Source organism: Haemaphysalis longicornis, unplaced genomic scaffold (genome assembly GCF_048455015.1).
Source record: "Haemaphysalis longicornis isolate Haplotype H1 unplaced genomic scaffold, Haemaphysalis longicornis Haplotype H1 scaffold_1, whole genome shotgun sequence".
In the NCBI taxonomy this organism is placed as follows: domain Eukaryota; kingdom Metazoa; phylum Arthropoda; class Arachnida; order Ixodida; family Ixodidae; genus Haemaphysalis; species Haemaphysalis longicornis.
The window spans coordinates 71,537,821-71,564,375 of NW_027526203.1; the positions used below are offsets into that span (position 1 = coordinate 71,537,821).

Sequence of the window (26,555 nt, forward strand, 5' to 3'; positions counted from 1 at the left end):
TTTTAGGTGCTAGTCTCAAAATAGACACTTGTAGTCCCGATAAATTATTTTTAAAACGTTTCCATTCCTGTAGTTCATGCTTAAATGTTAAATAGGCTTGATACAGACTCAGGGAAAAAATTACGCATCTTGCCTAAAGCTTGCGTCTCTAGTCATTGCCAACTTACCATCAGGACCATCTTTATGTTTCAGTGAACAGGCTGTATTCATCCATATACACTTTTGAAATTGCCAATGTAACGAGGTCATAAATTAAAGTTTTTTGTTTTGGCACTTGTATTTGGGCTTCGGTGCCCTTGTGCTGCTTGAACTATACTATGTACCAGAAGAGGGGTGGGTGCTTTGTTGCTGCAGTAAAAACTGTGGGAGTTGCTGTTTCCCTAGTGATATTTGCAAAGCAACAATTGCGTAAGGTTTCAGAGTAGATTTGCTCATTTGAGTGGGTAACTTATCACAGCCATACCATTTTATTCATATTTTGTGACTTTGAGTACTATGAGGCCAGCTTGAAACATGTGCATTACAAATGTGAGCACCTCAGAGCTTGAGGTGGCAGGTTTGGTCATGGCAGCTGTTTTTTTTTTCGTGGAGGCACTGGACGTCCTCCATTGCAGTGCCTTGAGCCCTGCCTAGTGAGGCGACATCATGCCAGTGCTCTACATTACGTGTCCTCTTGTCTCCCAATTTGAGCCTCTTCATGGCTCCACATGAATGGGGTCGTTCATGCTATCCATCTGACACCAGAGGAGCTGGACAGGCCAGCCCTTGGTCGGGGCACACAGTGACGGGGTGCTTGGCGCGTGCAGTGCCGCCGCTGTTTGTGGTCGAGTTCCTGCACCGAGTGGTGGACACGTTTGTCGACTACTTCAGCGACTGCAGCGAGTTCCTCATCAAGGAGCACTACGTGGTCGTGTACGAGGTGGGTCTCTCCGTTTTTTCTTTTCCTCCCCACCCATTCCACTTCAACTGAATTGGTGTGCAACAAAACTGCAACAAGTGTGCAACAAATCTCGATTTCGTGCTCTTTGTCTCACTGTTAAGGCAAAGGTCAAATCCAAGGCCATTTCCCAAGCATGGTCTTTAGGCCGACGAGGCAGCGAGGGATGTGGGAGAGGCTGTTCTTCGGAATTTGATGTCAGCAAAAGAAAAATTGCCTCTGATTGTTGGCACACAGCAGAACCAAACAAACAGCTCCTGCAGTGACGTCCCCAACAATTTTCCACATCTTCTTGTGCATCACCAGAGACAGAAGAAATGAGAGAGACCGGGGGGGGGGGCTTCAATGAAAGCTTAATTAAGAGGTCAGCTCCACTAACGGTAAGGTGGGCTACTCTGGATGGTGGCAAACAAGGCGAGGAACAGGAGTAATGCATCGCGGAAGGTATGGATGGTGGTAATGATAATAACCCAACTTAAACATCGAAACATGACACTGTAACTGGCCATCTACAGCACCCAAGGGGAGGTATATGTACAGAGGTTTCACAGGACCTCATCCAAGGGGTTACCATTACAGTAGCCTTGTTATTAGAGCATGAAAAATTGACACTGTTGCTGACCAAGACCCATGCATAGGTTAGCATCAATTTCAGCTGTGTGTTTAAAATGTTGAATTCTGCAGTGACAGAATTTCAGAGCCAAGCTTTATATGGCTATGCGAAAGGAAAATCTGGCTGCCCCGTGTACTCGGAAAGCTCCTGCAGTGTAACCCACTTGCGTGTGTGAAAAAACCAGGTTGGAGAGGACAAATTGGCTGGGTTACACCGGGTTACACTTGGTTTCACCCGTGCAGCCAAGTGGGCATGATGCATTGGAGGGAGTACAAAATATTCTCGCAGCAGCGGGCAGGGACACTGCCGGTGGAGCAGCGCCAACGTCCCTGTACTGCACCCAGCTTTTCTGGTCATCTTACTTTACAGATCGGAAGGGCACTGGAGTTTTTGGTTTCACCAGTTTAGTGGTACTAACTGTGCCAGGTTTACATATATCATTTTAGATGGCCTTTGTGTCTAGTAAAACAAAAACAAATCAATCTGCAAGGATTTGTCGTCCGCTGTATTTCTTGACACTTAAGTTCTCTTGTATTGACTGTGCTGTGCAAGCCAGTGGGTCTTTTCAAACAAGCCCCAAAGCCTGCTCTCGGGCTAGTTGGTTCGTGTCTGTGTTAAAAAAGAATATGGTGCTAAGCAGATGAGGACGGAGAGAGATACAAGCTACATTTATGGGCGCCAACTTCAAGCAGTGTACTATTCGTGGAAAAACCATGCCTATTTGTACACGGAACCCGAGTGCAGATAATGCAGTGTGAGGAGCAGTGCTAACATGGCCCGAATACGCTTCCAGCCACATGCTGCAAGAAGCAGGTTGTGCTGGCGGTGTCATATACAATATACAGTATCTCCTGAAGCTGTGGCCAGGTGTTTCAATGATCGTGCGAGAAGGGCGCACTGGCTGGCTGTCAGGGGCAGTACTTGGCACTTGGCAGGTCACTGTGAGCCGTGCAACTGCGTGCCACACCTGGCCCTTTCTCTTGAAGGAAGGAACAAACCAAACGGAAAGGGGAAGTATTGAAAGAGCAGGGCATGAGTGTGTTAGCAGGCCATCACTAGTACTAAGTGACATGGATATTTTTTTCATAAAAAATGGCGCCCCGTTTAGAATGTGCTCTAGACCTGATGGTTCCATGTTGGTGTGCGCCAGTACTGTCAGTCCAGCACACGTCTCTGCTCTAATTTGTTTGTCCATGCCAGTGTTTCACTTTATTTTTGCACTTGTGTTGGCACTTTTTGCTCTTCATGTTACATTATCTGCACTGGGGTGCTACGTATAAACAGGCAGGGTTTTTCATGAACACACTGCTGGAAGTTGGCACCTGTAAATGCCGCTTGTGTCTTTCTCCATTGTCGTCTGCTTAGCACCATATTCTTTTTTCAACACACCAAAGCCAGCCGTTTGGCCCCCAAGGCTGTCCAGCAGAATACTCGCAAATTGGCGGGTACATTGTCCAGCCCAAATGAGAGAGCACCATGTGTAGCATGCCAAAATGGTTTTGCCTGCTTGACATGGTGGAGGCGAGCCAAAGTGAAAATGTCTACTTAGGCCAAGCAGTGACCCCGAATCCAAACCATGAGGCAGAGGTAATTAGAAGGATAAGAATGGGGTGGAGTGCATTCGGCAGGCATTCTCAGATAACGGATGGCAGCCTACCATTGTCCTTGCTAAGATGCAGCTGTACTCGCTTACGAAGCAGAAACTTAGAGGCTCACTAAAGGGGTTCAACTTAAATTGAAAACAACTCAGCGAACAATTTAACGTGGTAAGATGATAGGTGTAACATTAAGGGACAAGAAGAACAAACGCGTTAAGGACATATTAGTAGAAATTAGGAAGAAGAAATGGACGTGGGCAGGGCATGTAATGCGAAGGCAAGATAACCGTTCGTCAACAAGGGTAACAGAGTGGATCCCTAGAGAAGGCAAGCGTGGCAGGGGGTGGCAGAAAGTTAGTAGATGGGCAGATGAGATCAAGCAGTTTGCGGGGATACATTGGTCGTAGTTAGCACAGGTCCGGGATAATTGGAGATCTATGGGAGAGCCCTTTGCCCTGCAGTGGGTGTAGATAGGCTGGTGATGATGAAGTACACATGCATTAAGGATGCAGTTGGCTGTGCTTGTACCTAATACCGTAAATTACTTTTATTTGCGAGCTTACTATTTTGCAAGCCCAAACAAGCAATGACAAAGAATGGTCCTCCCATTTCTGTATTGCCCCGCACGGGGCACCTTGAGTAATCTTGGTGACGGTGAGTGGCGACACCGCGTACCCCGAGCCCCCCATACTTAAGCTGTTACCTACCGTGGCGAGAAGTTGAAAGGTGAAGGGTTAGAAGCCGTGAACGGTGGCCGTCGGAGCCCTGGTCAAGCTCCGGCCGATGGGCTCCCTGTCTGTCTATCAGGCTGGGAGCTCCGGGACCTCTTTGACCATCAGGGTAACGTCAAAGAAGAAAGTACCCCAGTTCCCTGCTTTAACCCGCCGCGGTGGCTCAGTGGCTAAGGCGTTGCGCTGCTGAGCACGAGGTCGCGGGTTCGATTCCCGGCCCCGGCGGCCGCTTTTCTGATGGAGGCGAAAAGCAAAAACGCCCGTGTGTACGAGATTTCGGTGCACGATAAAGATCCCCAGGTGGTCAAAATTAATCCGGAGCCCTCCACTACGGCGCGCCTCATCGCCTGCGTTGCGTCGGCGCGTTAAACCCCACATTCAATCAATCAGTTCCCTGCTTTATACTATGCCGCATGGTACTTTCGAAATCCTCTCTTCCAAATGATCGGGCCCCAAAAAGGGCCCGCACCGATGTAATTTTCAAACCTCTGCCCAACATGAAATTTAACACCCCGGACAACTTTCCTCGCTTCTTAGTGATACAATCTAAGAACAAGGAATCTCCAGTTACCTGCAAGTCGGTCTTCTTAATTGCCAAGTTCATTGAGAGTGTAGTTGGCGCGAACTACAAGGCAAAGAAGCTGACATCGGGGGACGTGCTTGTAGAACTATCTACTAAAAAACAATCTGATAGTCTCTTGAACCAGACCGACCTACTTGGCCTTGAAGTAGCTGTAACGCCACACCGGAGCCTTAACAGCTTGCAGGGCGTCATATCTGAGATGGACCTGCTCAATGAAAGTGAGTCTGACCTCCTCGAGGGCATGCGTGACCAGGGCGTTACTGCGGTAAGAAGAATAATGGTCAGACGCGATGGCAAAGAAGTAAAAACGAAACATGTGATCCTAACTTTTGACCGAAGTGTCCTACCGGAGTCTGTCACTGCAGGCTTCCTTCATTGCAACGTACGACCTTACATACCCAACCCACGCCGCTGCTTCAAGTGCCAGCGGTATGGGCACAGTACTACCACCTGCCGCGGAAAACTGACATGTGCCAAGTGCGCAGGACATCATGACCCTTCAGAGAACTGTGCTTCTAACGTATTGAAATGTGCCAACTGTGAACAACCCCACGCTGCATACTCTCGGTCATGTGCTAAATTCAAAGCCGAGAAAGAAATCATAAACATGAAGGTCACCCAGAACATTACCTATCAAGAAGCACGACAGAAACACTCAATGTTTTCGCAAAGGTATGCCGATGCAGCTCGCCGGGGGGCGGAGCGGCGTCTAGTCACGGCGGCCACCCAGTACTGCGAAGCAGACTTGGTGCCGTCCCAGCCCCCCCAGGTGCTGCCCAAGGCAGCCCAACCATCCGACACGACACCTGTGGCGCCCGCAAGTGTTGTGTTAGCTGCAAGTGTGAGGAGTGACGGCTCTGCCGTCAATCCTCCTCTTCCGGCTGCCAGACTGCAGGCGGCCATGGGCGTAGATGTGGTCGGTCCCACGACCACTTCTGTGTCCAACAAACAGTCGGGGACGGCAGGGGCTCCTGCCTCCACTTCGAACATATCCCGAGGCGGAGCCCGCAAGGACTCCATCTCGTCACTGTCACACCACTCAGATGATGACATGGAGGTAACACCGTCTCTGCCAGTGCCAAAGGCGGAAAGAGAACAGCGCACCATGGCGGGGCGAGGCAAAAAGCCACCAGCCACCCGTGTCACAGGCCCAAGTCAGAACTGATAGATAGTATACATCCAGCCCGAGTCCTCATCTACACCAGGTAAAATCTCCTCCCTAAACATTTATGGTAGCACAAATAATTACACAGTGGAACTGCCGGGGCCTTATTAAAAACCTAGATGATATATATGAAATCCTACACAAAACGCAATCAGCCATCCTATGTTTACAGGAGACACACTTGAAACCTAAGCACACCAATTTCCTGAACCAATACTCAGTATTTAGGAGAGACAGAGATAGCTGCACGCACTGCTCTGGTGGCATAGCTATAGTTACGCAAAAATCTATCCCTTGCTAATCTCTTCAATTGCGTACCGCCCTAGAAGCGATTGCAATCCGGGCAATTATTTTCAACAAATTTAACAACAATTTGCTCACTATACATTCCCCCTGAATATCGTTTATCTAGCTCTGAATTTGAGTCTCTCATAGATGAGCTGCCGGAACCGTTCCTACTCGTAGGTGACCTGAATGCACACAGCCCACTATGGGGATCTGAACGCACAGATTCCCGGGGCCGCTTGATAGAAAAATTCCTCTTCTCATCCGGAGCTTGTCTCTTTAACAAAAAAGAGCCGACATACTACAACACTACACACAATACATACTCACACATAGACTTGGCGATCGGCTCTTCTGTCCTCTTTCCGGCTGTTGAATGGGAAGTGGACGACAACCCCTATGGGAGCGACCACTTCCCTGTCATCTTGAAAGGCATTGATAAAGCCCGTAACAGTTCCATCTGCCATAAAAAGTTTAAGGAATCTGGTGCTGATTGGTTAAAATTTAAACAATTATCTCAGCTTTCATACACGTCCTTAAGCTATTTGGGCATTGACGAAGCCTGTGAACTGGTGACTGCACACATTCTTCATGCTGCCGAGGGCTCAATTCCGCAAACATCTGGTGCCACACCTAACACTAGGAGGCCGTGGTGGAATGAAGAGTGTAGGCTTGCACGGCAGGCTCAAAATAAGGCGTGGGGTGTCCTTCGCAGGTACCCCACTACGCAAAACTTGATTTCCTTCAAACGTGCAAAAGCACAAGGAAGACGCATTCGCCAGCAAGCAAAAAGAGATAGCTGGCGCTCTTTCGTGACTTCTATCAACTCGTACACAGATGCAGGCAAAGTATGGAACAGAATTAAAAAGTTTAACGGACGGAAAACACACACCCTACCTTTGGTCAACAGTACAGGTGATACCCTAGAGGACCAGGCAAACACACTTGCGAAATACTTTTAATATGTATCGAGTTCTGCTCATTACACGAATGCTTTCTTACGACACAAAACATCTATGGAGAAGAAACCGATTCGTGATAACAAAAGATCTGACGAACCATACAACACGGAATTTTCCATAACAGAGCTTTTGGTCGCCTTGGGAACATGTAAGGCTTCAGCGCCTGGAGCAGATAGTATATCATACACAATGATACAACATCTGCACCCAGAAACTCTCCGAACACTCTTGCACTTGTTCAACAAAATATGGGCGGCGGGATACTTTCCGAGAGCTTGGAGAGAAGCAGTTGTAGTTGCCGTATTAAAACAGGGGAAAGATGCCTCACTACCTGCCAGTTACCGACCAATAGCTCTGACAAGTTGCTTAGGAAAGGTTTTTGAAAAAATGGTAAATAAGAGGCTAATCCATTTTCTTGAATATAACGGCATCCTGGACAGTTGTCAGGCTGGTTTCCGATCAGGTCGAAGCACAACTGACCAGCTAGTTGCCTTTGAGTCGTATGTCAAAGATGCTTTTATCCACAAACAGCACTGTCTTTCTGTTTTCTTTGACTTAGAAAAAGCATACGATACAACTTGGCGTTACGGCATACTGCTTGATCTCAAGGCATTCGGTGTGTCTGGACATATGCTAAACACTATTGAAAGTTATTTGTCGGAGCGGACATTTAGGGTAAGAGTAGGGACAGTGGTATCAAGAACATACATACAAGAAAATGGGGTCCCCCAGGGTGGAGTATTAAGCTGTACTCTGTTTATAATTAAAATGAATTCACTTGGGAAATCGTTGCCACCCTCAATCTCCTACTCAATGTATGTTGACGACGTCCAGATAAGCTTTAGGTCATGCAATCAGTCCATATGTGAAAGGCAGATACAGTTAGGTGTGAACAGGCTTGCAAAATGGACGGAAGAAAATGGTTTTAAATTGAATCCTCACAAAAGTACATGTGTGTTATTCACAAGACAGCGTGGAATTCGTCGAGAACCCGATGTCACACTGAACGGAGAACGGATTGCTGTCAAGAAAGAACACAAGTTTTTAGGTGTTGTACTTGACGGAAAACTAACGTACGTACAGCACTTAAAGAAACTCAAACAAAAATGCCTAAAAACCATTAACATTTTAAAAGTGTTGTCACATCAGTCTTATGGTGCTGATAAATACTGCCTTCTACGTCTCTTTGTGAGTTTAGTTAGGTCACGTATAGACTATGGAAGTGTAACATACGGGTCCGCGTCTAAAACTGCCTTAAAAATGTTAGACCCAGTGCTACATTTGGGCCTTCGCCTTGCCTCTGGAGCCTTCAGGACAAGTCCAATCCAGAGTCTTTATGTAGAATGCGACCACTGGTGCCTAGAGCACCAGCGTGCTTATACAGCACTCCTCTATGCTATTAGGACAATGTCTATGACGAATCACCCATGCAATTCTATTGTGAATGACATCTCATCCGCCCATTTGTATTTAGCGCGCCCGTCGATCCCTGCCCCTGTAGCCTTGCGTGTCAAAGGCCTTGCAGAGGAGATAGGGGTGTCTTTAGATGATGGCATAAAAACCTGTATCGCCGATATAGTCCCACCTTGGGACATGTCAACTATTCATTGTGACACATCCTTTAAACAAATTGACAAGCGTCGTGCACCCCGCGAATTGATTTTAGAGCATTTCTTAAGTTTACAACACAGATATCCATGCGCCTCTTTTTACACAGATGCTTCCAAGTCTTCTTCTTCTGTGTCCTGTGCTGCACATGGCCCGGACTTTGCCAGCACAAGGACATTGAACAGAAATTGTAGCATCTTTACAGCAGAAGCCTATGGTATTCTAATCACAGTGGAACACATTACACAGAACAAAATACAACAATCAGTCATCTACACAGACTCCCTAAGCGTAGTAACTGCACTGGATTCCTTTAAGCCCACAAAAAACGTTATTCTAAACCGCCTTTTTAAAGCTCTTATAACTGCCTATAAGTCAAAGCTAAAAATACTTGTTTGCTGGATCCCTGGACACAGTGGCATTCTGGGCAATGAAATTGCTGACCAGAACGCCACTTTGGCGGCCCTACGTAGTGGTGTTGATGTAGCGCAGGTCCCTCACCTCGATCTGAAACCAGTAATCCGGAGGGGAATCCGTAAATGCTGGCAGCACATGTGGGACACACACACAGACAACAAGCTCCACTCAGTAAAACCAAACCTAGGAAGATACACAACAGAAAAACAAAACAGATTCATTGAAGTATCCATTTGCAGACTGCGAATAGGCCACACTTACGCTACACACGCATATCTTTTGAATGGAACACTCCCACCTGTTTGTAACAAGTGTGGGGAACGGCTCACCGTCCTCCATGTATTAATTGAGTGCACATTCTGCAATGAAGCCAGAAAACGGCAGTTCCCGAAAATATATACAGTTAAACCTCGATGTAACGAAGTCGGTAAAATTCGTAATTTACTTCGTTACATTGAAATTTCGCTACATTGAAATTCGCGGTTATAATGAAGAGTTCATCCCATGAAGCGTTTCCTGAAAAAGAAAACGTGGCGCGCATACACGGCCGGCGCACTGTTTCTGTTTCTATCGGTGCTTAATCGTCTACGCGGGCATCAGCGTGATCCGCATGGAGCGTTTTCTTCCCGCAGAAACGCGCCCCGCAAGCCACAGGCGCGCTGACGCAGCCGCGGAGACCACCCGCGCGATGCGGGTAGCTCCAGCGACCGATTCTAACCGCTCGCTGAAACGCAACTCGAGGGGCAAACGAGAGGGGCATGCGAGAAAAAAAGCGGATAACGTGGGCGAAATTTTCACTGTAAAACGTCATACGCGCCGCTTACAAGATCGCCCATCACATATCCTCCGCGGCGGTAAGCCTTGTCGTCTAGCCAGCCGGCATCCCCGGGCGTTTCGAAGCTCCCGCCATAGGGTGCGCGCCTCCCCATTGGCGAAACCATGGCGAAACTGGTCAGGGTCCTCCCACTGCCGCGCGCAGCGCGAGTCACTTACCGCCGCCGGCACGCAATCGCGGACGCCGGTGTGAAAAAAAAAACACGCGTGCAAGGCTTATAAAGATTCACAAATGCTTGCTGGGACGATGAAACCCAACAAGCATGAGTGAACTCGAACGAAGTGCGAAGCGGCGGTATGCGGCGGCGGCGGCGGCAACGCCAGAGGCGATTAGGCTTACCACCGCGGAGGATATTTGATGGGCGCTTTCGTAAGCGGCGCGTGTCACGTTTTACAATGAAAAGTTCGCCCACGTTATCCGCTTTTTTTCACGCATGCCCCTCTCATTTGCCCCTCGAGTTGCGTTTTAGCGAGCGGTTAGAAGCGGTCGCTGGAGCTACCCGCATCGCGCGGGTGGTCTCCGCGGCTGCGTCAGCGCGCCTGTGGCTTGCGGGGCGCGTTTCTGCGGGAAGAAAACGCTCCATGCGGATCACGCTGATGCCCGCGTAGACGATTAAGCACCGATAGAAACAGAAACAGTGCGCCGGCCGTGTATGCGCGCCACGCAGTTTGTAGGCAAGGGGCTTACTCAGACTCCGTGGCTGGCTGCATCCGCGGCATTGTGCGACCCGTGTCGCCGTTTGCGTTTTATTGGGACCCCATTTCGGCGCTTGCGTCTCCCAAAATCTACTTCTACAACTTAAATTTCGTGCCTAGTTCTCCATGAAATTTCGTTACATTGAAATTCCGGCAAACAGGACTTCGTTACACAGAGGGTGAAAATACATGGTGTGCATACACTTGAAGTTACAAAAACTTCCGTGGTTCGTTACATCGAGGGTTTCGTTACATTGAAGTTCGTTACATCGAGGTTTAACTGTACCTACAACATTCCACTACATCCTTCACTGTTTTTAGGAGATGAACCTATGTTTACAAACAAAAGTCTTTTAAGTTATCTTGCAGACATCAAGTTTTTAAAACTCATCTCGTACAGTGCGTGATCTCGGAGCCTACGAGCAGTGAGTGAGGCCCTCATGCTCCCTTTGTCCGCACGGGAGGCCCACTCTCGTCGCATGCTCTTTGGCTCGAGGTGCATCACGTTGCACCCATAATCCATTTCATCCACCATTATGAACATCTTCATGCTTTAGTGGACGGGCCCTCTACACCCATATATACAGTATTTTAAGATGTATCATACTCATTTAATACATATTTTAAAGGAGCCATGAAGAGAAAACAAAAGTTTGTTTTATTCGAAAGATTAGGTGTTTCATAGTACCCCAAGCGCTTTCCCGGAAGCAAATGATGCTTTATTCACTGAGAAATAAGGCAATTTAAGCCAAAATTTTAAATCTCCCGCAAAAATTTTCCGTGACGTGTACAATGGCGTCATAGCGCCGGTCCATGAAACAGATACTTAGTATGTCGACTCCATATAGCACCCACACGCGGGAGTCGATCGAGACGGCGGCCATTTTAAAAATACTAGTAAAACCTAGTGCACCCGCAGCCCTAGTCATGGAATCGCCTGATCCGGAGAACAAAACTCTCGCCGAGGAGCTCGGGCTTGCATTTAACAACCTCACACCACTTGAACGCTCAACGCTTCTAAGTGCACGAGCGGCAAGAGTTGTGGGATACGCGGTGGACGGGAAAGCGACCATTCCGCGATAGCCACAACAGACGAACGCCCTGCCGTCGGCACCGCTGCCTCGTCAGCGCCGTCGTCACGGACGAATACAGACTGGTACGTATGTGCCGTATTTTTATTACGGTTAATAATAGTTCAACTTCAGTAGCAGTATCGCTTATGCCAGTTGGCCGGTGTCGTGTATGGAAAGCCGTTCGCGCGAGCTCTCTGCTTCGACCAGAAAGATACGAGCGTCAATGCGCGGTGTTTACGGCATTTTTCCTCCAAGGTCAGAGCGCCTAGAACCCGAAAATTCGTCTGCGCGACGGCGAGATGTCGAGCTCGGCCAGGCGGTTGTTTCGTACGCATTGGCGCACACGCTTGCGTGTTCGTTCGGACCTTCAACCGTTTACTCCACCGTTCTTTGTCATAAAAAGAATGTGCAGTATGTTTCACGGGCATTTAGCTCGCTATGCAAACTGTAAGCCCTGCCTAACATGCGTTTGCTTTTGCCGGCCTCCGCCAATCGCAGAGCTTAGCCCATGTGACGGCATAGGTTCTGTTGCGGGAAATGAGCTGGTGGGTCGCATGACCATTCCCGTTTTTCCTAATTATGTAGCTTATTTGAGCGAAGTTTGCGTTATAAGTGGTGTCGTTATGGTTCTAACGAGGCAATCTTTCGAATGAACCAAACTTGTGTTTTCTCTTCATGGCTCCTTTAAGCACAAACATGACTATTGAAAGACCACATAACATAGTTGTGGCACTCTTTGGTCTTGGAAACCCTTGCGCCAGTAAACCACAAACATACATACATACATACATTTCTGTATTGTATCATGGCCCCTCGATCAAGCGCACGCAAGGTGCGGCCTGCGATGTGACGCGGAAACGCCGTCCGGGGTCTAGTTCTCTCGGCGGCCGCCGCGGTGCTACCGTCTGGGGAAACGCTCTTCAGAGGAAAGCTTTGGAGGAACGCTCTGACGACGGCGCTGATATGCCGTTATGTTTGGCTATGTTTAAAGCAAACGAATTCAATTCGAATTTTTTGTAGTTGTGAGAGCTAAAATTTATATTGCAAAAGCCTTTATATTGGCGAAGTCTCACTTGTGCCTGTTAACGTGTGCTGGAACACCCGCCTAGCCGGGTTGCCTGCGTGGCGCACGGCCGCTCGTTGCTAACCTCACAAGGCGTGCACTCATCGAGCTGCGGCTGAGTGTTGGGAGTTGGTCCGTAAAGAAGTTGTAGCTTACTGTGACCAAAAATTACTCATAAGGAGCCTGAAGTTAGAAACATCAATACTATGTACTGGCATAGCGTTCCATGTGTACTTACTGCATTCGCATTCACCGGCTTTTCACGCAATATCACATTGCATTGTATGTTTGTATCCGGAAAAGTCACTGACTATTGAAGCTTTGAGATTCAGTTTCATATATATTTATATTCCCCTTAATAAAAATCACTTGCAAGTCAAACTGCACAATGGCCTTGTAAATTTCCGAGCCCATTTGTAGAACACTGTTGTTCGAAGCCAAGAAAAAAGTTTGAACCGGAATTTTCATGCAGGCCTTTATTTGTTTACAACAGCAATAACAAAAAAAAACGTATTTACAGGCTGAGATTCTTTCTTGAGAAAAAATAAAGCAAGAGCTAATAAAGCAAACTTTCATCTTTTTCAAGTTGTTTGGCTCCATGTGAGCACGAGTGAGGAATCTTCCTGGCTTAGCCAGCAGCTCTAACGGTATTTCAAATAGTTTCTTCAGGTAGAAGCCGCCTCGAATTTGTCCATCTCCGTCCACCATCTCTCGCTCAAGGAAGTTGGTGCGCAGAATCTTTATGAGATGATTGGGATCAAAAAGAAAGGAAAAGTGGGTCACCCTTCCTTAATGGGTGAGGCACAGTATGAACAAGAGTGCCGTCTCCTGAAAGACGTTTGAAAAGGGCAATATTTGTTTGGTGGTTGTCAGTTATGACTCTTTCACGAGAAATTCCACGTCTTCAACAGCTTTCGATCAGAACTTCTACAGTCGAACCCCGCTACAACGAACGCCGCTTCAACGAAATTTCCGCTTCAACGAAATATTTCCAATTCCCCGTCAGCCAGCCATAGAAGTCCATGCAACAAAGTCCTCGCCACAACGAACCATTTGTCAGGCTTGCTTTCGCTTCAACGAAATTTTCGATGATTTGGGCTGGGTTTGAACAATTATTTTACAATAAAATAAGCATAGCGCCAGCTATCTGTAACTTTTTATACATTCAGGACGCTTAGTTTCACCGAAAACATGCGCAGTGCGACCACACCGCCACAAAAAAAAAAAAAAAAAAAAAAAAAAACTCATTGGCGGACGCCATTGTTTGATGGTGATAACGATGTGGCTGGCCGTCTTTACATGAGGCGCAGGCCCGGTTCGCCAAGCCGGAGCTACAGCCAATCCGTATCCAGTTGAAATCGCACAAATGTGCTCCGTTGCTGGCGCGGCGCCGTCATGTATGCGTTGTGAGCAACTGTCCTTGCCGTTTTCCTTCTACCATTCTTAATAGCCTAGAGCAAAAATCATGTTTGCGTGTTTGGTCTTGAAGCCAAGTCATCCTATCTTAGTCATGAGCGCGCAGTTTTAAATGCAAGCGCGCGCGTCTAACCTGCCAAGGTCAGTAGCTGCGGCGCCGTGTCAGATGATAAGATAACGGCACTGCTCCTGCTACAAGTGAGAGGGGGGCTTCCGACGGCCTAGCAGCTATCTGCAAGTAATCAGCTCGGTGGACACGCCTTGTTGTACAGCAGTACGTTTTGCGCCTGCATTTCTTCACCCCACTCCGCAATGCGTTCATCGCGTGCAGTGAAAGAACAGATGACCATTGGTATGTTTGTTATCCGAATAAACATGACATTATTGCGCGTCACTCCTTTTTCTAAACATTGTATTATGCTGCCAATGATGCGGAAGCATACGGGGCTATTTTTCTGGCCTTTCCGTGGTGTGTTGCGGCAGATTTCGCCTCAACGAATTTTCGCCTCAACGAATTTTCGCTTCAACGAAATTTTTCGCACGTCCCGTCAATTTCGTTGTAGCGGGATTCGACTGTATCGTCAATCAAAACAGCTTGTCGTTCTTCAGGCATCGCGTGAAGAAATAGCCAACGAGTATCACATAGCTGGTTAACAATCCCCGTAAAACAACACACCACAGGCGGTTTGCCAGTTGAGGTGTCGTGCTTGCCTCTCTCCCGGGGACCATGTCAACAATGGCAAATATTTTGTCCACTTGTCGGTCATATATCACCTTCTTTGCGATAGCCATTTCATCAGCAATAATCTTCTTGCGCAACACACAGTTTCTTGCGTTCCACACGAAGGCGCTCCTTTATCAAGGAGTTCACAGCAACCTGACCGGTCGAGTGCCCCACATACTTTTGTAGTGTGGAACGACGTGGCAACTTCAAAAGACCTCTAGCGAGCAAGTGTTCATACCCCTTTTGCAAGCATGTTTTCCAAAGCACACATTCGCGCAGTATTTCTTAACAGTAGGAGGGCTTTTGCTTGTTAAAATTAGCCACTTGGTTGCTAATAAACCGAGCAGATTTGTCGCCCTCTTTCGCACTTTCCAAAAACTGCACAAAGCTTGAATCGCCTTGTCATTTTTATGTTATTGAAGGCGGTCTTTCAGTCCGTCGAGTTCGTTTAATTGGCGAGAAATTTTTTTGTTAGTGGGGCCTCTGTTTTCTTGTTCTCTTCTATGAAGCGCATAATGTCTGCAAAGGTTTGACACCCCACATCAATTGAAAACCTACTTTCTCCGCGCACTTGTACGAGGAAGTCAGGAACGAGCGCTTCTACATCATTGTGATCACGCAGGGAACCTTCGAATGGGGCTCTCTCTTGGGCATCTACCTGCATCAACATCAGAGTTACATTTATGACGCTTTCTGAGCTTTGCAGGTCCTTTCTGCATGAACTCTGGGTAGTTGGGAAACACGGTGGGTACGGCGGTCGGAAGTAAAATCCTTACCTTCGCGTTGTCCTGTAGTCGCTTTCTGTAAAATGTCTAGGGCACACCAGCGACCAGTCACGTGGTTGCCATTTGCTTCCTTTTCCCGCTGGCCCTTCGCGAGAAACATTCTTCAGCCACACCTCACGACGTTCCGAGTTGCTAGGAAACTCGTGGTACCACACCCCGGGGTGTTTTTTAGCGTTCGAGCCGCAGAGTGGCACACAGCAGTTGCACAGCATCGCGCCGCTTCCGTGAGACTTACTGTCACTAAAACGCACACAGAACAATGTCTTTCTAATGACAACAATCACAGTTCATAACCGAACCATATTCGCTTGAGGGGCTGTGCGCACCAACGCAAACGATGCGCTTGCTTTCGTGCGCCGTTCCCACCAACAGCGCGTCTAAGCGCGACCGGCTCTCTGACTTGTCCCCGGACGGCGGCGCCCTGACCGAAAACAACAGCCGCAACAGTCAACTCCGCCGAGACACGTTCGCCCATTGGCAGCGGAGCGACTCGGCAGGCCGCACCTTGCGTGCGCTTGATCGAGGGGCTGTGGTTGTACCAACATTGCTAATATTTTGTTGTGTGCAGCTTTCCTGGAGGCCCAAGTTGGCCCCCATGTATGGGACGTTGTGTAGCTGGCTTCTCAGCAGTGGACCTGCGCGGATGCGAAGGGAACCGCCCTGAGTGTACAGAGTGCTATGCACTGCTTGTGAATTGTGAAGGCCCAGTATTCTCAATGGACATTCATGTGTTTGCAAATTGACCTGGTTTTGAACTATGCATCACAGTTTCCTTAATTACAGATTCTCCAAGTTTGACAGCTGTAGTTCATGCATTTTCCAAGTTGAAGGCTTCTTTGTCTACAGAAAGCACATCCTGGGGAAACTTCAGCAATTTTTAGGGGAAAAAACGGGCTACAAGGAAACAGCGTATTATTACTTGAGTGCATGTCACAATTAGGTTTATTTTGTGAGTAAAGAGTATTGAACCAGTGATGTTCACTTAGTTTGTGGGTCTTCAAAGTGGGCCAAAACTGCAGGGTAGTTGTCCACTTTGGTCAGACGTATAAATTTTTCTGTTCAAAGTTGTTTTTTTTTTGGGGGGGGGGGGGGGATTAATGTTTGTGGTATCACGTATCCCAGTCATGAGAAATACATGCATAAAAATATGTGGCCAACTTTGTTCGATGACTGTGCTCATGTTCCCAGTGTCATATTTATATATTTATTCATGCACAGTTTCGTGCAGCGCCAAGAAGGCACTGCAGGCAACTGTGAATAAATACTGGTCAAATGTTGAAAGGAAATGTTGGCCAGAAAATGCAAATGGCAGTCTCGGTGAACTCTGACCTTTGACATTTTTGCTATCACCTAGAAGTAGAAAGGTCAGTCACCTGCTGTTAAACGTGAGGTAGCATTCCGAGAATTTCAGTTTGGTTTGGCGGCAAAGTGGGAAACAAGAAAGAGGGAAGTGTTGTTTATTTTCTTGCCTGGTTGTCCGAGACTCACTGCTATGTAAACCAGAGGTCACATTGAGCCAGCAACACTAGCTCAGTCTATGTGTACAGCTTCAAAAAATAGTAAACAGAGGCAAAGGACGGGGACAAAGAAACCTGAGACTGGATAAGTGCTCGTCCAGTCCACTTGTGTTGCTTTGCCCGTGTAATTGTGCTCGTCTTAATTTTGTTGAAGCCATGAACCGACTCGGCCAACGAAGCACTTCTGGCTGTGAAACTCTGCCTTCTGGCTGTGAAGCTCAGCAGGTGGTTGTGTTGTGCAGCTCCTCGACGAAATGCTGGACAATGGCTTCCCGCTGGCAACGGAGTCCAACATCCTGAAGGAGCTCATCAAACCTCCCAACATCCTTCGCACACTGGCCAACACAGTCACGGGGCGCACCAAGTAAGTGCAGAGGCTCCTGGAGGGACTGTGCTTTGCGTAGACCCTCACTGAGGGAGCCCCGCAATTCTCGCTCTTTGCCATGGCGACGGTGTGGAGCAGCAACTCCTGGACGTGTGCTCATGAGTGGCCGCGTGGGAGCCTGCTGCTCTTCTGTGGTGCCGACAGTGTCCGAATGGGGTTCGATCGTATTTAACAGCGCTGAGGACGAGACGAGGAGCAGATAGCATACCTGCCAGGTTTCCCGAATTTTCCGGGAGACTCCCGAATTTTCATGGTTTTGTACGATTGTACGACCGAAACAAAAATCTCCCGAAAACGCACCCATCTGGCCGAATCTTTTTCCCAGTGTGGCCACAATGTGAGGGAGGTATACCTGACAATACAACGCGACACCAATTGGCATCGTTATCAGTGAAGTGCTTAAAAAGCGTAGTCGGGCATGTGTAGAGGGTGAACCTGTTCGACCCATGGTTAGTTTACTGTTTATAGAAACGCAGCGCCGCCGCCGCCGCCGCTTTCATTTACACACGAGCACGGCCGTTCTGGATGGCGGTTCTGAAGATTTAGCAAGTCTCCAGTGGTGGAGCTTGTTCTTAGCTTAGACGAAACAACAAAACAGTTCAGTTCCTGCTGTTTTGTATTGCACTTGCAGTACTATTTCCAGGACTTTCTGAAAAGGGCGGTGTCAGCCACGTCGAACATTTGACTGGTCTATCTTCTTAGTAGTTTGTACGAAGAAACAGTTTATTTCCTGCTATGTGTTAAGCAAATAAAAAAATGTGTGTAAAGTTACCCATTCTGTTGTACCTACTACCCCCCCCCCCCCCTCTCAGTAAGATCTCCCTAATGCCATCCTGGCAAACCTGGCAGGTATGAGATAGGCACAGGACAAGCAAAGCAGAACACAGGCCTGACCAGGTCCGTAAGTGGGCCCCCACAGGACCAATTCAGGACCTGTGAAAATGGATGAGGGCCAGGTGTTTACAGCTTTGTGGAATTTTCATTGTCTTGCCTCCTGTCATCTGCATTTGTTAGCTCTAGTGGTACAGCTTTTCTCCAGAAAGAAGGGATAGGATGGTGTGACAAGTGTATCGACATGGGGACAGTTTACACTGCAAGGGCTTTTAGCTGTGTGGACCATTAGCTGAGCAAAAAATGTCTTTGGTACTGGCTCGAAAGGGGTCAAGATTTTTTGCGAGTTACCGAAGGAAGTCCTATTGCTGGTGCTTCTTTCAGCTTCAGTAGACCAAAGTCAGTGAGGAGAAAAATAGCCCTGAAACAGTGTGCTCTATAAAAGTTGTGGCAGCACACTGGATGTCCCTAAGAGTCGAAGCCTTGAGGGTTTGCCATTTCTAATTTTCTTTGACCATGCTGGGCCGCCATGGCTGTGACCCGTTGTTTTGTGGTGAAAAATAGATGGCGCCTACTACCGTCAAATACTGCATCCGCCCATGCTCAAATAAGGCTCCACTCACAAGTGTTTGTGGCATTTCGAATTTCCCTAAAAGGCAGCCATTATGAATGGCTCAGAAGAGGCATTTGACGGCTTTAGCGATGGAAGACTAGCCATGCTTTGGGATTGCCACAAATGAGGTGGCGGATGAAATGGCCGCCGTTGCTGCTCTTCGAAACACAGCGGAGTTAACACTACCTCTCACAGACCTCAACCCACACATTGGACAGCAGCTCCGTAAAACATGGCAAGCACACTGGAACAGACAACAAACTGCACATAGCAAAACCACACTTGGGACAATACACAACTGACTCGCACAATACTCCCATCTGCTCAGTGGATCTCGGGGACTCTTATGTAGCAGGTGTGGAAAGGGCTATCCAAAATCTACATCCCCATCCAATGCAAAGCACTCGGCACAACACGATGCAAACATTTCCCTGAAATTTACAGAAAAACATATTCCACTGCACCCAATATACTTTTTGCAAAGCCTGCGATACCATGTTTTTCATCAAGCATGTTTTGAAGTTTTTAACTAAGATTAAATTTTTCTAGGGGTGTGCGAATATTCGATTTTCGAATTCGAATCGAATATTTCTTGCCCGAATAATTCGATTCGGCTTTCGAATACCCAGCATTCGGACTCTCGAATAATTCGACGTGACGAATATTACGAATGCTGCCAAAGTTGCGGCTAGATTAGTGGGGCCCTTACTGACCCTAACGTCGAAAGATTTTGGTCGAACAATTGCCAGCGACCCGTTTTCGGCCAGGAAAGTTGTCTTTGAGGTTTGGACATATTCCTCCTTTTTTCCCGCAGAGACTTCATTGCCGACATGTAATTTAAAGGAGCCATGAAGAGAAAATGCAAGTTGGCTTTATTCGAAAGATTTCGTGTTTTATAGTGCCCCCAGCGCTTGTCCGGATACAAACGGTGCTTTATTCACTGAGAAATTAAACAATTTAGGTTAAAATTTTGATTTTCCCGCTCAATCGTGCGTTTTCGTGGTCCCAAATGACATCACAGGAACCGACCGCTCTGTAGCCTAGAGTACCTTGATTCACGCATCCGCCGTACAGGGTAGAGACCAGCGTTGCCAGATTGAAAAGTGGCTTCGACACCACCCCCTAGTCAAAATTTCACCAGATTTCACCAGCAATAAAATACGGCCATTATAAATTATTTCTGGCTCCGGTATCTATTCTGTGCATGCTATTTTTGGAACATAGTGTTTAAGAAGGCGTTTTTGTTGCTTTTGTTCATCCCATCGCTGAAAGAGCGACTTGGTTAACGCTATAATTAAGATTAGGAAAATCAGTTTGAGCGAAGTGAAATCAAATTTTTTATTCTCATCTCTCGCAGGGCTAGGCGAAAGAACTATCCTCCATTTTCTATGGGAATGCTCGCTCAGAAAGTTACCGCGCATTCAATACAACACTTGCTGTACCTTTTCTTTATCTTGATAATCAAGCGTAAGACCTAGTGCAACTTATATTTTTGTCAAGTTAATATACGACAATATAACATTTTACTGCCTATGGGGCAACCGAAATGACATAGATGGGAAGTTCGTGAATGATTTGTTAGATAGGAAACGCTTGTGGGACGTCCTGGGTTAAGTAATTTTGGAGGACTGTATTCAGTGTGGTTTATTTCAAATACAAAATGTAAAATTTCAATTTCCATAACTTTCACGGGCGAGTAAAACCAAAAAAAGTCTCATAGTGTGCACTAAAACACACCTGCAGCAAAGTGATGTCAGTCACTCTTCGTGCGTAGGAGCTAAAAAAGCTTCCTTTCAGTGAACGAAAGCTATGGCTTAAGCCCCAACAGTTTTTCACCACTTTTCACCAGATACTGTCTGGTGTAGCCCCACTGCGAACTCAACACCAGTGGCCACCACATTTCACCAGATTTTCAATTTCTGGTGTCGCATATCACCATCTGGCAACGCTGGTAGAGACACGTATACGCTGGCGCCGCCATTTTCGGTTGCTCGCTCGCCGCTGAAGCAAGTCATTGTGTCAAAACCGCGCTAAAATTATCGCCACAACGCGGTTTACTGTAGAAGTTTGAATCATATTGTCTGTTTCGCGTTGCTAGGTCTCGTGGGAAACGAAAAGAATAACGCGTTGAGCCCGTTGGCCCAATTGCGGCGGCACGGGACCGTTCAAAGGTTGTCTCCACCCTGTACAGCGGTGTTGGTTTGTTCCCGCGTTTCTTTACGTTCCGTAACCTAGATGGCGCCACCATACCGTGGCAAGCGTTTGGTTTGTTTTTGCCCGCATTTAAACCTGGCTTGTTTTTGTTCTGGGAGAAAATATTCGTTCCCTGAAACAGTGCTCGCTCGACAAATGGGGTCACGTAAGACACCGTTGCTTGCGTCAATCGGCCAGTGTCGTCTGAGACAACCCCAAGCCCCGTAGTGCTGTGCAGCTAAACCAAGCATGCTGTGCGCAGTACGAACAGCAGAACGCATCAGTACTTCTATGTTTACATGTGCTTTCGTAACTTCCACTGTTTGTCCCATCATTCTTATTGCTTTGTAAAGAATGTGCCCTAAATTTAAGCGCAAATCGCTCGTTCGTCTAGTTTGTAAGCTCTACCTAATTTGCGTCTGCTTCTGCCAGCCTCCGCCAATTGCAGAGCTTAGCTCATGTGACATCATAGGTTCTGTTGCGGGAAATGAGCTGGTGGGTCGCATGATCATTCCCGTTTTTCCTAATTATGTAGCGTATTTGAGCGAAGTTTACGTTAAAAGTGGTGTCAGTATGATTCTAACGAGACAATCTTTTGAATGAACCAAACATGTGTTTTCTCTTCATGGCTCCTTTAATAGTTCCTCGATTTTTTTTGTGTCACTGGCATACACGGAAAGAGCGACACAGCAGTCTTTAACGTGCAGAAAACCTTCCTCACATACGGGTTTTTGTAATAATGAGGTGTGTTGCCATTTTCACGCCATTGGAAACAAATATGATGCGTCCCACTCGGGACAAAACGAACAAATTACTACGGCGACACCATTTTGTGATGGCGATGACACTGACTCTTCCCCCCTGATAGTGGGCCGGAAAATGTTGTTTTTCTTTTGTTAATTAATTTTATCACACGACTGTGCAGCCGCAAAATAGCGTATAATTATGGTCTTGTTAAATTTCTGTGATTCTGGCCTTGCTGTAACACACTATCATCACCCATCCAAGACCCTTTCTCGACGCCAATCCATAGCCAATCTGGCGGTCGTCACCATGGTCGTCGCATGCCCGTGATTCTTCTCCTGTGTTGCGTCCGCATGCCCTGCTATTCAGCATGAATAGCCACGGCGAAAAAAGAAGCGTAATTTGGAAGTTTTTCGAGAAGGCAAGTCCGTCCTCTGCCATCTGCAAGAAATGCAGCTCCACGCTCAAGACGCCGGCAAGCATGACAAGCCCGCTCTTGAATCACTTGAAGAGCAAACACCACGTTCACTACTTGGAGATTCAAGATTTAGCCAAGGCAAACCAGTGGCCTAAAGGCGCAGACCAACAAACCTTGCTAGGCATGACCAAGGGAAAAGGCCTCTCGTCAGAGAGTGCTAAAAAACGGACCACCATGTTCATCGCTTGCATGATCGCGAAGGACCTGCAACAGTAACAGTTCGTTGAGAACAAAGGATTTCAAGACTTGATGCATCACCTGCAGCCCCAGTACAAGGTCCTGCACAGGACTACGTTTTCAAGAACAGTAATCCCAAAGCTGTACCAAAGCACAGTTGACTCACTCAAGGTTGAAATCGCTTCGGACATGGCGAACTCAGTGGAGTCGATCAGATTCACCACTGACATGTGGACCTCCAGGACCAATCAAAGTTACATCGCTTTGACATGCCACTACATGACACCGAATCTCACCATCAAGGCATTTACTCTCGCGTGCGCTCACTTGCCAGAAAGCCACACTGCAGCCAACATAAAGACCTGCTTGACCAAAATCACCGAGAACTGGTCTCTTGACCTCACCAACGTGCCTGCGTACGTGGTCACAGACAATGGCCGCAATATTTGCGCAGCCGTACGCCAAATGGATTGGACCCCTCGGCAGTGCTTGGGACACACTTTTCAGCTGGTAGTGAGGGACGCCAAAGAAGAAATGCCTACCATGTCTCTGCTGTGCAAGAAGGCACGAGCCATAGTGGGGCACTACAAGCAGAGTGCTCAGGCAACTCGGAGGCTGAAAGATTGCCAGAAGCGCATGGAGCTGCCAGATGTCAGTCTCATTCAAGATGTAGACACACGCTGGAACAGCGAACATGCCATGTTGAGCCGTTTGGTAGATTTGAAAGATGCCGTGTCCCTTGAAATGGCAACATCAGAAACCAGTGTGAGCTGCCTTTCACCAAGCAAATGGAATGTTGCAGCAAGCCTGGTGCAGGTCCTGCAGCCCATTGTAGGTGCGACTGCTGATTTGAGTGGCCATAAGTATGGTACCATTTCAACCGTTGTTTTTTTTGTCTATGGAACAGCGCAAATTCTAAAGGGGCACTGTGACATTGAAAATGAAGCAAGTCTGTTTAGCAAAAACTTGCTCAAGAGCTTGAAGTCCCGGTTCCTTCTTTTTATGGAGCAAAAGGAACTGATGCTCGCAACGCTGTGTGACCCAAGGTTTAAGTCTATTTTCTGCACCAAGTCTTTTGACCAGACACAGGCTGTTGAGCTGCTTGCCGCAGAAGTTGGTGTCCGATGTGCTCGGGTGGACTCTCCTTCAGAGCAGTTTGAAAGACAGGAACTGTCCAACGCACCAACCAGTCCTAAAAAAAGCCTGCAAACAGTCTGGGAAACTGTTGAACTGCTGGCGTGGCAAAAAAGCCCGAGAAATAACCCGAGACCCCACAGTCAGGAGGTCCAGAAGTACCTGAATGAGGCCCTGATCCCCAGGAAGAACGACCCTTTGCTATACTGGAGAGAGCACGGCGCTGCACTCTACCCTGGTAGTATTGCCAAAATTGCCTTGCGGCACCTTCCTATCCCTGCTAGAGAGGTGCCTAGTGAACGCATGCTTTCTACTGCGGGGAACACTGTGGCATCGCGGCGACAGAGCCTGAAGCCAGCTCATGTGGAGCAGATCGTGTTTCTTCATGACAATTTGTAATACCATTAACATGACAGTTTGTGATTTCTTCAATTCCTTCTAGTGTATTTACTATTTAGGGCTCAAGGACATGAGCATGTGTTTGTTAATGTCCAACCTACTTGTTCTTCCAAATAAAAGCTTTGGTATTCAGTATTCGATATTTTTGTCCACTATTCGACACTATTCGATTCGAATTCGATTCGAGATCAAATTTCACTATTCGCACACCTCTAATTACACCTCATTTTTTGTCACGTATAGCTAGAACCTGGCCCCCTACACCAGCCGTCTTCATTGCCTTTTGTTTCATTTCACTTTTATTTTAACTGACTTATTCTAGTATTTACGTTTACACCACTGTCATAATGTTTTTATTTGGGTGCTCTTTGCCCTAGTTGGCCTTGGCCCATTAAACACCGACCATCATTATCATCATCTTGGCATTAACAAACTCTGCCCTCATGCTTCTGCACTGCTCAAGCTGCCCCGCTCTGCACTAGAGAGTGTAAGAAAGAGATAAGCCCAGCTGTGTGCGGGCACAATCCCCAAATCCTCGATTTTCTGACCAAATAGTGCGCACAGCTAATCTTTTTTTAAGCTGGCAATGTTCCTTTTCTTCTTTTACATAGGACACAGGGAGAACAAACTTGTCTACTTTCGTGCTCCTAGAATAGGCTTTTATGACAAGAAGGCATTGGCATCACGGCACTTGCCACTATTTTTTCTTTCTTTCTTTCTTTCTTCTTTTTTTGCCAATTTTCGTCACAACTCTTTGTGTCTATACCCTTTCAGAAGCGCATATCCCAGATTCTTGCGCATGTGTGCAGGGACGCTGGCGGTGCATGTGCTTTTAAAGCAAAGCTTGAGTGTCCTCAGTGATGGCATTGTACACCAATGTGCCCTGCAGGAAAGCCAACTTTCTCTGACGATGAGGATGAACGATCGTGGGTGGAGTGAAAGAAAAAAACACTTCAGTGGTTGGAATCGAACCTGGGTCCCTCGCGTTATGAAGCCGGCATCTGTCCGATTGCTCCATTCGCACCGTACATCCCAAACCCAAACGTTAGTCCTACGGAGTGCACACCTGGGAGTTGCTGTGGGTATTCTAGAAAAGGGATGTGTACTTCCAGAGCAGTGCATAATCACAGTGTGGGATTCGCCAACGAAAGAATCCAGCATGAGAAAGCTTTGCGTTCAACCATCGTCGTTGGACGGAGGGGTGCGTGAATTTTTTTGTGTGTGCTTATGTAAAATGCATGCATAGTGGGTACAGGGAATGGGAATGGTGAGCAAGTGCAAAGCAGGCATGATACCACCTCACCACGGCGGCATGCCTGTAAGGGTTTGGCTTATTTTTCATGCCTCATGTTGCTGTATTCGCTGAGTTTGCTTCTTAAAACTGACATGAACGGTCATGAAACTGTCGTTTGTTCTTTAAAGAGTAAAGTGTTATGTGGTTGGGGTCACCACATGAGCTCAGCATTGACCACATATAAAATATAGTATCTTAAATAAAGCTGAAAGCAGCAGGATAGCTTCAGTATGCTTGGTTCTTGCCGCAGAAACAATTGACAAACCCTTTTAAAGGATTCGCTGCCAGGGGCCAACACAGACGGTCATGTTTTGTATGGTCTCTCGTTCTGAACCACGCTGGCAAGTGAATAACTTCACCATTGTGCTCCTGACATTATCCAGTATGTTTTTGTGCCTGAGGTGCCATCCTCTCTTTCCCTGATTATCAAGCTCTGAACTTTGGAGGCGACGGTGCTCCTGCTAAGCCTAGCACGCCTAAGTTATTCCATATGCTGTTCCATACTCCTGCTGTGGCGGCAGGCACGGAGCCGCCCCCCCCACTCCTAAAAGGCCATGGAGAAATGGGTGGCCCTACTATCCCACCGGAGAACTTCTGAACCCCTGTCATCTACTCAGAATGGGTCTTCCAAGTCACCCCAAGAAGGGCTCTTCGAAGCCACAGTGCAATGCCATGTCAGCCTTGCCGGCCGCCACAACGCAGTGTTTCACCTACCACTAGTGCCAACACCCACCACGCACGGCAACCACGGTTGCCGGAAGACAATTACACTGTGTTTTATCGTCCCCACTCAGGCCTCAGCCCTGCGGCCTGGCCACCTCACACCCTTCTTCAAAGCTTCATGACGGCCAGTGCGATTCCCTAGCAGGAATTTACAGCACCATCGTTGTTCAAATGGCAACGTCTCAAAATTTAGTCGTCGCAAGCACGCCCAATGCCAGTTATGCCATCACGCTAAGCAAGATTACATCTGTGCAAATCGCAGAGTGTAATACTAAGTCGTGCTATACACTGGAGCTGAAGCTGGAGAGTCGTCCACAGCTTTGATCCGGATACAGCGAATAAAGCTATCTCCGGCCTCCTGCAAGCCTCAGCTCATACTTGCTCGCCTCATGGGGTGCACCACCTTCTCAAATTAGCTATTCACAATCCCCTTTCTGTGCTCCCCGAAGCACAGCGGTCCAACAACTCGCTCGCCTTGCCCTCACCCCTGCGGGCCGCACGGGACTGCACAAACCCATCTACTCTGCCTTTCAGCGCCCCCCCCCCCCCCCCCCCCCCTTCCATTTCCAAGCCTCAC

General features: G+C 47.6%; 1 protein-coding gene across 1 annotated transcript in view; it reads left to right on the forward strand.

The window, feature by feature from the left end:
• Nucleotides 1-26,555, forward strand: part of LOC144177370 (AP-3 complex subunit mu-2-like) — a 94,104-nt gene that overhangs the window by 17,576 nt on the left and 49,973 nt on the right. The window contains exons 3-4 of the mRNA XM_077705259.1: nucleotides 807-919; nucleotides 17,250-17,371. Of these exons, the coding sequence (XP_077561385.1) occupies nucleotides 807-919; nucleotides 17,250-17,371 (235 nt within the window). The remainder of the gene's footprint in view (nucleotides 1-806; nucleotides 920-17,249; nucleotides 17,372-26,555) is intronic.